The sequence below is a fragment of the Chanodichthys erythropterus genome, chromosome 14 (assembly GCF_024489055.1).
Source record: "Chanodichthys erythropterus isolate Z2021 chromosome 14, ASM2448905v1, whole genome shotgun sequence".
In the NCBI taxonomy this organism is placed as follows: domain Eukaryota; kingdom Metazoa; phylum Chordata; class Actinopteri; order Cypriniformes; family Xenocyprididae; genus Chanodichthys; species Chanodichthys erythropterus.
The window spans coordinates 3,383,037-3,396,510 of record NC_090234.1 but is presented as its reverse complement, the minus strand read 5'-3'; the positions used below and the strand labels follow the sequence as shown (position 1 = coordinate 3,396,510).

Sequence of the window (13,474 nt, the reverse complement as noted above, 5' to 3'; positions counted from 1 at the left end):
AGAATAATAAATAAGGTTAAAAAGTGTTAAGATCAAAATACACACCACAAAACACAGATAAGAAAAAGTATAAAAATGTGACCAGCTAAGAGAGATTCAAATGTGGAGCTGGCATCTCACTTTGTTGCTTGACAATAAAGTTAAATACTTCTGAGGCCTGGAACTTTGACTCTGCGAGTTTTATTTCGAGACCAGAACTGAAGGGACACAGAGACATCGAATTTGCCACAACAAGAACCATGATGGGCCAGGCTCCACTCTCCACTGTTTGAAGTCTTTTTCATATGTGAAACTCACATCACACTGAAGACATGTGAAAGGCTTCTCTCCAGTGTGACTTCTTATGTGAATCAAGTCTTGCATTGCTTAAGCATGTCATTCCACAGTGAAGGCACATGTTAAGCTTCTCTCTGGTGTGAGTTATTTCATGTTTCCTGTGGCATTTACTGTCTGCGAAGCTCTTTCCACACTGATCAAGTGAACGACTTCTCTACTGTGTGAAATCTCATGTGAACCTGTAGATTTCCTTTTCGTGGGAAGCTCTTCCCACACACGTTGCAGGTGTAAGGCTTCTCTCCAGCATGAACTCTCATGTGGACTTCAAGGTTTTGTTTTTGTCTGAAAGTATTTCCACACTGTTGGCAGGTGTAAGGCTTCTCTTCAGTGTGACTTCTCATGTGAACATTGAAGTTTTCTTTTCGGCTAAAATTCTTTCCACATTGTTGGCAGGTGAATGGGTTTTCTCCAGTGTGAATTCTCATGTGGACATTAAGGCTTGATTTGTAAGTAAAACTGGTTCCACATTGTTGGCAGGTGTAAGGCTTCTCTCCAGTGTGAACTCTCATGTGGATTTCAAGGTTTTGTTTTTGACTGAAACTCTTTCCACACTGCTGGCAGATGTAAGGCTTCTCTCCAGTGTGAACTCTCATGTGGACTTCAAGGTTTCGTTTTTGTCTGAAAGCATTTCCACACTGTTGGCACGTGTAAGGCTTCTCTCCAGTGTGACTTCTCATGTGAACATTAAGGCTTGCTTTTTGAGTGAAACTGTTTCCACATTGTTGGCAGGTGAATTGGTTTTCTCCAGTGTGAATTCTCATGTGGACTTCAAGGTTTCGTTTTCGACTGAAACTCTGTCCACACTGTTGACAGGTGTAAGGTTTCTCTCCAGTGTGAATTCTCATGTGGACTTCAAGGTTTGCTTTTCGGGCGAAACATTTTCCACACTGTTGGCAGGTAAAGTCTCTAATAGTCTTTGTATTCAGATGTCTCTTTCGTGAGGAAACCTTCTTTCTTATAGAGCAATTAAAAGATTTTTCTCCGGTTCTGAAATCATGATCTTTCTTATACTGATTTTTCACTTCAAATTCCTTCAGTTCTTGACTCTCCTCTTTCAGCTGCATTAGGTCTAAAGCAAAACAGAAACAAATACAAGTTAACACTAGTTTACTGGCACAAAGCAACATATCTAAACCAACCAAGTACCTATTTACACCTTGTATTAAGGTGCATTTTTAGTCAATCAGATCAAAAGTAAGAGGGAGACATTCGGGTTTACACAGACAGAAGCCTAATTATAACCCCTTTTGTGGCCTTTCCAATATTATGAAAAAAATGTAATTGTAATTTAAAAGATAGATTTTGAAGGAAATGGTTAAGATATGGACTTTATTTTTTAGATAATTAGTTTTTTTTATTTTTTAAGTTGTTTTGTTAGTGATGTGCTGAGTCAAAAAATAAGTAGATCTAGCTGTTTCTATTAAAAAAAAAAAATGTTTACCTTGTAGGCAAAATTGCATAAATTCGATTTAAAACAATTAAAATGTTCCGGTTCGTAATGAAACGTTGGTTCCCTGACTATAACAGGAACAAGCATTATGTCAGCTACTGATGTTTATGGGGAAAAAATCTGTTTTTATCCACCTGCACAGACAAATGGCATTTCAGCCTGACAAAACAGGCATGGCTGACTGCCTATTCAGAAAGAACTTTATTGCCAGGTATGTTTACACATACTAGGAATTTGTTTTAATGACAGAAGCTCCACAGTGCAACAGAGTGACAGAGACAAGACAAGACATAGATAATAAAAATAATAAAAGAATATACAAATTTACAAAATAGACAAAGTGCAAAAAAAGCAAACAATATATAATATAGACAATTTGTATGTACAGTTATGATGTGTGCAAATTTGAAATGTAAATAAGGGTTTTAAGTAAATAATGTATAATAGTTTTGTGTGTTCCGTGTTTGTCAAGTGTTCATGAGATGGATTGCCTGAGGGAAGAAACTGTTCCTGTGTCTGGTCGTCCTGGTGCTCAGGGCTCTGTAGTGTCATCCAGATGGCAACAGTTCCCTTTTTCTCACTCTGGATAAGTACAGTTCTTGGACAGTGGGGAGGGTTGTACCAATGATTCGCTCAGCAGACCGGACTACCCTCTGTAGTCTTCTGAGGTCAGATTTGTTAGCTGAGCTGAACCAGAAAGTAATTGAAGTGCAAAGGATGGATTCAATGATGGCAGCAGCTCCTATGATAGGTTGAACTTTCTGAGCTGGTGAAGGAAGTACAGCCTCTGCTGAGCCTTTTTCACAATGGACTCAATGTGGTTGTCCCACTTCAGGTCCTGGGAGATGGTGGTGCCGAGGAACCTGAATGACTCCACTGCAGTCACAGTGCTGTTCATGATGGTGAGTGGGGGAAGAGCAGGAGGGCTTCTCCTGAAGTCCACGGTCATCTCCACTGTCTTGAGCGTGTTGAGCTCAAGGTTGTTAAGACTGCACCAGACAGCCAGCTGTTCGACCTCCAGTCTGTAAGCAGACTCTTCACCGTCCTGGATGAGGCCGATCAGTGTGGTGTCATCCACAAACTTCAGGAGCTTGACAGAGGGGTCTTTAGAGGTGCAGTCGTTGGTGTAGAGCAGGGGTCATCAACTATATTTGTCCAAGGGCCAGAATTTTTCTCTGCAGACACTGTAAGGGCCAGTGCCCGGTTGCATAAAGCACCTTAAGTGTAATTTTCCCTTAAGATCGCCCTTATGTTTCCCTTAAACTTAAGGGTGTTGCAGAAAATAACTGTTAAGTATTACTTAAGGTTTTCTTTAGGTGAAACGTCATAAACCCTAAGAATTTCCCTTAAGTATGTATTTTTCACTTAAGTAATCCCTTAAAAAACCGTAAGTGTTGCATAAAGCCCCTTAACCGTCATTTCCCTAAGTATAACATAAGTTTAGGAAAACTTCACCTTAAGTGTTACACGGAGTGAGCAGGTTCAATCCAAGTCTTCTAACGAGACACGATCGACCGCTTTATATGATAAACAAATTGTACTTTAGCGGTTTATTCACATAAACATTGATGAAATCACATATGTAGCAGATATCTTATATGATCAATGGAAGCATAAACGTGCGTGCATCACAAGCAAAAACAAACCTCATTGGTTCTTGCGCGCACGTTTGAGCTTCCGACACAGCCGTAATCATATGGATGTCTTTCAATAAATGGACATAAATAATGAGAGAATATTAAAAATATCTTTATTTGTTATCCAAAGATGGAAAGTCTTATGGGTTTGGAACGACATGAGGGTGAGTGAATGACGGCAGAAATCTCAATTTTGAGTAAACTTTCAATTTGATTTTCTCGTTTTCTTTCATATTTGGTTTTCTTTTTTGTTTTCCTTATCCATCTTATGTTGTTTTCTGTGAAAACTTACCACGATATATATTAACAAATAACGTGTCCATGGCAACAGTAGAATTTTATAACGGCAAAACCTGAGTTGCTGTTGTGAAACACTAAACGGTTTCCCTTACCTAAGTGAACAGTTTAAGAGATTATATGCAACACCCTTAAGTCATTCCTTTAGTTAAGGGGAAATCACGCCTTAAGTGTCATACTTAAGGGAAAAACTTAAGGTGCTTTATGCAACCGGGCACAGATACTCGTAATATAAAATAAAATTTGAATTGTATCGTAATATGTTATTATTTGATATATTAATTCTAATTCCAAATTTATGTTATTTTTTACATATTACCTGTACTGCAGCAAGCCACCAGGGGGCGATAGCGGTATTTTAGGCTTCATATTTGTGAGGCCGTCAAGCTGTCAATCACTGTCACGCAAATCTGCGCAAATCCCAGGCAAGGAAATTTTTTTGACATTTGTGAAAAAATGAGCATATTGGTTTTTTTTTTTGTTTTTTTTGCACACCTGGGATCCCCCGCGAAACGGTTCTCATTCCCCCTTGAATAAAGCCGGCGACACACTGGCTGCGTGAGCGTCTCAGCTGCGTGGCGTGTCCTTTTTTATTTCGGCTCCCATATTTAACAGGTTGGAGTTTGCACACTGAGACAGGCGTCTCAGGCGCGCTCGAGCCACGCGGAAAACGCGTGCATGCTAGAAATAGAACCGACGTGTGTTCCAGCAACGGGAGTGTTCTCTGGCTAGAGCGCAGAACAGCAGAGTTTGTTTGGACCGAAGTGCATGTGTGAGCTTGTGTTTGGTTGCTTTGACATTTCGTTTTTTCTTTATTTAAATTTCGTTTTTTCTTTATTTAAATTTTGTTTTTCATTATTTAAATCTACCATTACTGTGCCAATTTGTTATTCAGAAAAATATTAGACTACCTTAAAAGTATTGCTTAATTTAACAGGTCTGTGTGTGTGCGTTTTATATCACTAGTGCAGTGTCCGTTCTCGGAGCATAAGCCCTGCCCGCGTGAGGTGTGCCGCTTCCCGCTCACGCTGTTTTGACTGTAGTTTACTAAAAGTTTATTAATTCAGAATGTTGTTGCGTCTCGCGTGTCCATCTATATTGCATCAAATGCGACACCGCACTCCCTTGTGAAGTCAATTGGATGAACGGTTCTCGAAATAATAAAAATGCAAACGGACATACAGACACAGATTCCTGCTTTTATTAGAGAGAAAAATATGTTCAGCTCCTCTCTCCGAAGCTTCGAATAGTCGATGTTCATTACTACAGAAGCTTCGAAGCTCAAAAAATGGTATTCGGACCAGCCCTAAACTTTTTCCTCTTACAAGGCCATTCCTGAATTCAGTATTATTCTGGGGGCCGGATGGAAATCTCTGGCGGGCCGGACTTGGCCCGGGGGCTGCCAGTTGACGTTGCATGGTGTAGAGGGAGAAGAGCACACAGCCCTAAGGGGCTTTCCACAACCTTCAGAGCCACATTGATTTCCATTGCATTTCCATTCCAGCATTGACACGTGTGCAAGTATAGTTGCAGAGCAAGTTAACCAATACTCATTCCTGTTATCCCTGCACGGCACGGCACTGCAAGCCCAAGCCAGCTCTATTGCGTCCACTATTCAAATAAGAGTATCCCAGCTTTGTAACTAGCAGACCCTTTGAATGGCCACCAGAGCACACAGATGCCCTACCTTAGATGCCCTAAGGGCCCAGACCACAATAGAAGGGAGAATAGTGAGCCTTATGACTTGTGCTCTTAAGATCGTGGAAAGCACCTTAGGCACATTTTTGGAAATCTCTTGAACGTATATGAACTACCAAGTACACTGCCTTAGTTAGACTTGGATGACTACAGCTACTGACAGTGCGTTTCTCAATAAAGAGTAACTTTTGCTTGAAATATCCCAACATCTCCTGGTCTCTGCTTCGCCGAGGAAAAGTTTCCAACACTTTCCTGTCAGGAGCTCATGTATCAATGGTCAACTGACCCAGAGGGGGAATATCCAATAGCAGAGGCTAAAAGCCAGCGCACAGTTCTCCTCCTCCCACTCTTGCTTCTTTGGACGGACTGACGCCCTGTAGGGTGACCTCTTTAGGCAAAGGCCTAAGGGCCTTCCAGGCCTGTAATCCTAAACCCGCAACCCCAGCCATGTGCTCCTCCAGAAGAGTGAAAGAACTCAAGATTCAAACTAACCATGCAAATTTGTTTTTGCAACTTCAGTATAGGGGTGTCCCTGACTATGGATTTACATAGTCGAATTTGATTTGTATCAGACTGCCTATATTCGACTGATAGTCGAATTCTTCAGCTGTGAATAGGCAAAAACCAGGAATGAGATTTGTTGACTGTGGGATAGTGAGCTTTTGCTTAGGTTAAATCCTGAACACTAGACCTTCCAAGTCACTGAGGAGCAACGATCTGTGCGTGTGTTTTTCCTCCTTCGGTTGGGCTAAAAGCCACCAATTGTCAAGGTAGTTCAGGATGCGTACTCCCATCTGTATCAGTGTGGAGATGGACACATCCATGCATTTTGTAAAAGTGTGCAGAGATCGGAACAGTCCGAATGGAAGGACTGTATATTGGTAAAGCACACCTTCAAAGGCAAATCTCAAAAACAGACTGTGATGAAGGGGCTATATGGATATGAGAGAACTCTACTGATTATCTTCATCTTTTTGATTCATATATTAAACACTTTTCATGCAGTGTGTGATAAAACTGCTTGTGAATGTAAGGGTGTGTTCACACTTGTAGTTCGGTTCGTTTGGTTCATTTGGTCCATTTGGTCCGGACTAAAGAAGAAAAAAAACAAAAAAACATTTAGTCCTCGTCTGACTACCGTTCCAACTAACATCACAAGTTCCGTCGTTACTTACATATTTCAACGATTTGGTGTTACCCGAAACCATAGTTCAAACGAACATTCACAAAATGCATCGCAAACTTGTGTGGTTGGAACGACAGCTCTCGAGCTGTGGTTAGAAGCATAGTTCCCTGTTTGTATGATATGTGAATGTAATAAATCGTTATCTTGAGCAAAATAAGCAAGCTGACATTAAAGGGGGGGGTTCAGTGGTTTTTTTCTAGTGTTTTTGGGGCACAGTTTAACACTTCGTTTTTTTGAAAACTGTATTTTTCATATATTTTACCTTTATTCTACACCTCTGTTTCCAATATCATATGAACGACTTGTTTGACTTCCTGCTTCTATGAAGCCACTCCCCACAAATTACGCAATGTGCTCAGATTGGTTAGCAGGTTGGTAGCTTGCCCAGTGTATCGTGATTCGCTGAAGCGTCCGGAAACGCTACGCCCCTTACCATCCGTTGCTTCAGTCAAAATGTAAATAATAGCGTCTATATTGCTGTATCAAATTGAGCTGAATCAGACCCAGATGAAGAGGGTCAAGCAGAACCTCTGCAATCACGGCTTTTAAAGGACGTTTATGATTGGTATTTCATTTAGTATTTGTTTCAAAGTGTTAAGATGCTGTCACTGCTGTTTGTTAGCTTTCAATATACAGTTTTATCCTGATTAAAGCTTTACTGTAGCCGAATACATGACTGAGTAGTCGCATTTTTTGTAAAGGTAGCGTTTAAAGGTGCTAAAGAGGATTTTTTGTTTTATACATTTTTGCAATATTATTTGAAACCGTCTTTACTAACTGATAAAAGACTATTTATTAGGTGCACTGAAAGGAATAATATTAATTAGAGCTAATTGCATTTAAATCGGCATCAACAGCCAATGAAACATGAGAAACATTTGGTATAGCTCTTTTACTTTAACTTTAGTATTATAATTTATTTACAGTAGACACACAGACTGTTAAAACCAGCTTCAACTGGAAGTAAGTAAAACTGTTAAATGTTTAAAACCAGACTGTTTTTTGATCATTAAAAAAATATATACTTTTGATGTGCAATTGTTTAGTCATTGAGACTGTAATCTAAGGCTTTTTTTTTTACATAATCCCTTCTGGAAAATGGTTTATACAGCCCACATACATAGAACAGACAGATATTTTGCTATTGAATGTTGTGTAAGTGTAGTTTATAGGAAATGGGTCTAATATCCAGTTTATTTTCAAAATCAAAATATGGTCTTATAAATCGGCTCTTTTCGAGTTAATATCGGCATCGGCCACCAAAAATCCATATCGGTCGGTCCCTAATATTAATATACATCATCTGTGCACGAGGTAGGGCCTTAAAAACATCAGCCAATCGTTTACACATGCACTCATTTAAAAAACTCAGTAACAGTCTTTGGTTTCTCAGTCAACGAAAAGATCCTCTTTAGCACCTTTAATTTATAGAATGAAGAACTGTTTGTCTATGAACATAGAAGTTTGTTGGTGTTTGTAGAATTTAGCTAACTGACTAGTGAAGCGAAAACGAGTTGCTCTTTGTATTAGAGCCCGACCGATATGGATTTTTGGGGGCCGATGCCGATATTAACTTGAAAAGAGCAGATCTATAAGCCGGTATTTTGATTTTGAAAATAAACTGGATATTAGACCCATTTCCTATAAACTACACTTACACAACATTCAATAGCAAAATATCTGCCTGTTCTATGTATGTGGGCTGTATAAACCATTTTCCAGAAGGGATTATGTAAAAAAAAAGCCTTAGATTACAGTCTCAATGACTAAACAATTGCACATGAAAAGAATATATTTTTTAATGATCAAAAAACAGTCTGGTTTTAAACATTTAACAGTTTTACTTCCAGGTGAAGCTGGTTTTAACAGTCTGTGTGTGTACTGTAAATAAATTATAATACTAAAGTTAAAGAGCTATACCAAACAAATTCAATATTCCACAAAACCATGTCTATGAATTGAAAATAAAATTAAAATAAGTTAAATGTATAGCTACATATAAAATATATAAATATAAAATAAATAAATAATACCAAAGTATAATTTAAACAATGTAATATATGTAATAATAATCTAATATAGCAATGCATTAGTCAAGTCAAGTCAAATTTATTTATATAGCGCTTTTACAATTGGTAATTGTTCAAAGCAGCTTTACATATTAGAAGCACAGAAAAAGGGAAGTGGTTAAAAATAAGCTGTACAACCAAGCGTGGTAATATGTAACATATACAAGATGGTGCATGCATTAGCGGCTGTAAGTGATGTTACAGAATATTTAGAAGTGATAATGATAGGACCGTTAGCGAGAACTACCACACTGTTTTTATATACAGTTTATGAACTAAATCTACAATCATTTCACATGACGAACGACAGACTCACCGTCAAAAGAGTACATCTCCGTGGCTCGGCTGATAGCTTTCTTCTGTAGTGGATTTCTGGCGCTGTTGTCAACTGGGGAGTTGCAGAGCTCCCTCTGGTGGGCAAACTATGCAACACTCATAACATGAGTGAAGCATGAGACTCTGTTTCTCATGTTTCATCGGCCGTTATAAATGCCGATTTAAATGCAATTAGCTCATATCGGCCGATAATATCGGCCGGCCGATATATCGGTCGGGCTCTACTTTGTGTATCTCCTTGATGCAACCAAAAATAGCAACCGAACGATCCATTTAAAAGACATGTACAAACAATAAAACGTACTTACAGTTTGAAGCCAACAAACAGCAGCTTCTGCTTTTAAAGTGGGAACTGCTTCATCTTTCAGTAAAAGCCTTTGTGTAAATCCAGCATTAAACTCGTGTAGATTCTGGAAGCGGTCTTTAGTGCTGCATCCAGTTTAGAAAATATCACAGATTATAATGGGTTCTATTATCTTTTGACGCGTCACTCGCATCCGGTGTATACGACTCTTCCACTTCCATTATGCTGCGCCACATGGCCTCGCCCACTTTGTTGTGTGTTCCCGGGGGCGTGTTTTGCAGGGTTTATAATGTCACCAACTCGTTGTAGTCCAAACCGGTCGTTTTTGTAGGCATTAAACTGCCATTAGTTTAAAAGACAATATCTCTGTTTGCATTGAACTTTCAGCGCTGTAACTTTGCAGATACTGTTTATGCTCAAGCAGCAACACACCAACTAAAGTTAAAAAAGTGAAATCGCATTGAACCACCCCTTTAAGTACAATGTATATCATTTATTTTGAATATATACAAATGTCATTTATATATTTGAATTTGTCAAGAGATTTAAAGCACCGTTTTTGGAGAGTGCGCATGTGCGTACGTGCTCTAGTACGTCAGAACAAGCATTTGATTTAATATGGAAATAAAGCAAAATAACTGAGGAAAATGAGAATTAGTCCTCTAATGTCATGTCCGTAATTTATAGCATTAATCAAACGGATTAATTTAATGAAGCTATTACTCCACCAGGATTCTGTCCTTTTTAGGGTCTCGTCTTCCTGTTTTTGGTTTGTTTACATGTCTTTGGTCTCTGTTGCGTTCATATATAATTCGAACAGCACCAGCGTTCGCTTGGAAGCGGACCGAGACCCATCTTTTCAGCGGTCTCGGTCCGCTTGTTTGGTGTGCACCAGGGTTCGGATGTACAAATGAACCGCACTAACTGAGCAATCGCACCAGGGTTCGTTTTAATCAAACCAAACAAGTGTGAACGCACCCTAAAAGGTCTGCAAAGTTTCAGTGTTCAAATGTACATAAACTGTCCACATAAGGCGACCCGCTCCATGTTAAATAAAACTGCTTTAATTAGGACACTCGTATGACATTCTTCAAATATATATTTTATATCAGTAGAGGTTGACATTTTAATGAGGATCAAATAAAACTAACCTGTTTGTTGCTCAGCATCTTCATGTTTCACACTGAACACTTCTTCAATCTTTATTTCTTCACTCTCCTCTTTAATAAACGCCATCTTTATAATAGTGTGTCATGAGATCTCAGCTGCTTCTCCAGGAGTTCCTGTGTGTTTGAACAATTTGTCATGTTTAGGATGAGAATAATTAACACAGAGAATCCAAAATAACTTGTGTATTATTCAAAAAATATATTTAGTTACCACTTGTAGTACACTATGGGTTCAAATGCATTATAAGTAATATCTAAATACATTTTTAAATACAGAGATAGTACATTAAAAGCACATTTTAGTTCATATTTCATGCCGTCTCAAAATAGCACAGTTGAGTACACTTAGATGTTCTTAAGATGATCTTAAGACGTACTAAAGAAGAGCTTTTAGTATATTAAGTACAAAATTAGTGCACAAAAATAGAAACGATAGTAACTTTAACCACATTTAACAGTAACGTTATATTAGCAACATGACAAAAAAAAAAAAAAAACTAAACTAAGTCCCTGATTTTCAATGTCTGGAAAAAAACTTTTTTTAAATTCCATGATATTCCAGAAATTCCACGAACTGTTGGAAATTTAAACCAGAATTCAGGAGCTCATAAACTAAACAAATGAGGTTCAATATTTAAAGAGGGTTACCAAAGGTTTAGAGTTAGGAGAAAATATCAATTACATTTAAACAATTAAATCAATATATCATTACTGAAAATAAATATAAATATATAATTGAATAAGTGCTATAAAAACAGTATCGCTCCTGAAACTGCAACCTCTGGTGTTGCTTTTCAAGAGATTCGAAACACTTAGTGAATCATTTGACAAGTATTTGATTCAATTGACTCGTACTTACGAAAGGCTCCGTTTCTTCATCATAATTTACCGCATTCGTGTTAATGATAAACTGATGCACGATAAAGAGCTCGAAATGAGACGCAGCTTTTCTGTTACTGTGCGAACGCGCTTTACTCACAGAATTTTTACTCACTTTACTTGCTTTTAATAATCAATTCGCATTTCTTGTGAAACCAATAAAACTGTCTGAACGGACGATATCTGTTTGAAAAATGTGATGCTTAAATCCACAAACCTTTCTTCAGCCGATTCACAACAGACACAGCATAGCGTAGCCTTATGACGTCACAACACCACACCAAAATAAAAGTCCTGGTCACAAAAGTGCAAAAAAATGTAGGCTACATAAAAATAGATATGTAAAGACGTGAAATATAAGTGAAAAACATGTTTAACCCTCTACCGCACACATTATGATAGACCTATAGAAAAAAAAATGGACTCTTTTTCTTTACTTAGAATGGCTTAATTTGAAGTGCTGTAAAAAATATATATATATTATTTTAAGGTACTTTATGATATAATAGTGGAAATAACAGAATAAGTGTGTGTATATAGTTTATATTAATTGTGTGTATATAGTTAAAATTAATATATAGTTAATATAACAACAGAAATGTTGTTTGTATTGAATCAATTGGTGCTATTATAAGCTTTAGCAGTAATTATAAACACCTACATATTTTCCAACATCTTGTGCTTTGATTTATTCCATTCTCTTTTGCTGAATAATACTTTATATTCTTTGAATTTCATTACGTTTTTTCATGAACATTACTTAAATTGCAAATGTAGACAGTTAAAAACAAATATAATACTGTTCATCATGTATTATAAAACATTAACATAAAACCAAAAATATTGCAGTTCATGAAAATTCATCATTACGCAATCTTATGAGAGGAAGGTTATGAACATGAACCTCCATAATCCTTGAAACTTCACCTGTACGAAACTTCACAAAGCAGTTTTTTTCAGAGGTGAGGCACAGGTACACATCACATTTGGTGCACTTCACCCTAACAATACACTTACAGCCACTTGCACCTGCCTTTTTGAGACACCATGGTAGGCCAGTGGTAGGTCTGGTCCAGTAGTACTGGCTGTGGTGGCAGTGGGCAGACAGGTCTCTGATGTGATTTAATCCATGATATAAATGCCATGGCAGTCCTTAACATATGACTAATCAACATTATATCACTAGCATTAATGTTGTTATTGTTACAGCTTAACAGACTGCAGCTGGCCTTTGCTAGCTAGCTAACCTATTATAATAATGTCATTCCATTATTGCTCGGCAACACAGACATTTTATCGATTTACCAAAAACTAATTTCATAAAAACTTTTTTGAGTGGTGAATATGTCCTCAATACGTACCTGAGATGATGTAACCATGTGAGGAGTCGCCTGTCAATGGCGTCATACCCGCATTACCCTCGGTTTCCGTTTATTTTGTAGAAGCCATGGAATCACCAAAGACGCTTTAATATATTTCACGTTTTAATAGAGATAATTATTTGTATTAACAGTAATACATAATTTTCTCCATCATACAATATGTTTTAAAATTAATTCCATGCCATTTATCAACACAATCATCCAGCATTTAATATGATATTGTAAAATCGATCTATCTTACTGCAGTGTGTAACAGTGTCTCACAGCAGCCGCCGAGCGAACGCACAGAGTAACGTTATAACATCATTTTCAACACACTCAAATGTATCTAATATGATAAACAGAGCTGCGTCACCTCATACTCATGACCGGAAAAGCGGAAGCAGCGCCGGCGACTGTGTCATAATAAAAGTCCCGCTGCTCGTGAGGCGTGTGTCTGTTGTGAATCATCCATGAACATGATTTGTTCCAGAGTCCAATCCCTATTCTTTTCCACCGGCTGTTGAGGTGGAGACCACATGTCCCAAAATTCCTCTCTAAAATTTGGCATCATCAAGCCACGCCTTTATTTTGAACAGGCTTAATAACCTCTCCCTTCTAAGTATGACCTGAACCATTTAAGGACCATCCCAGAAAGCCCAACCCAGTTTTCAAGTCTGTCAAGAAGAATGTTGTGATCGACAGTGTCAAACGCAGCACTGAGGTCAAGTAGAACCAGCACTGATAATTTA

The 13,474-nt window shown here is 38.0% G+C and overlaps 1 protein-coding gene across 5 annotated transcripts; it reads right to left on the bottom strand.

Annotated features, from left to right (window-relative positions):
- Nucleotides 1-334: 334 nt before the first annotated feature.
- LOC137035529 (gastrula zinc finger protein XlCGF57.1-like) lies at nucleotides 335-11,609 on the bottom strand. 5 transcript variants are annotated; one of them, XM_067408913.1, is made up of 4 exons: nucleotides 11,579-11,609; nucleotides 10,465-10,596; nucleotides 8,990-9,095; nucleotides 335-1,405 (listed from the first exon to the last, which is right to left on the bottom strand). In XM_067408913.1, exons 2-4 carry the CDS (start codon nucleotides 10,486-10,488, stop codon nucleotides 474-476), a joined length of 1,062 nt encoding a protein of 353 aa, XP_067265014.1. In that variant the 5' UTR covers nucleotides 10,489-10,596; nucleotides 11,579-11,609; the 3' UTR covers nucleotides 335-473. The 5 variants fall into 5 exon arrangements, with proteins under 5 accessions (XP_067265014.1, XP_067265013.1, XP_067265018.1 ...); XM_067408912.1 differs by lacking the exon at nucleotides 11,579-11,609 and adding an exon at nucleotides 11,342-11,564; XM_067408917.1 differs by lacking the exons at nucleotides 8,990-9,095; nucleotides 11,579-11,609 and adding an exon at nucleotides 6,466-6,509 and having other exon boundaries at nucleotides 10,465-10,598.
- Between the last annotated feature and the right edge of the window lie 1,865 nt (nucleotides 11,610-13,474).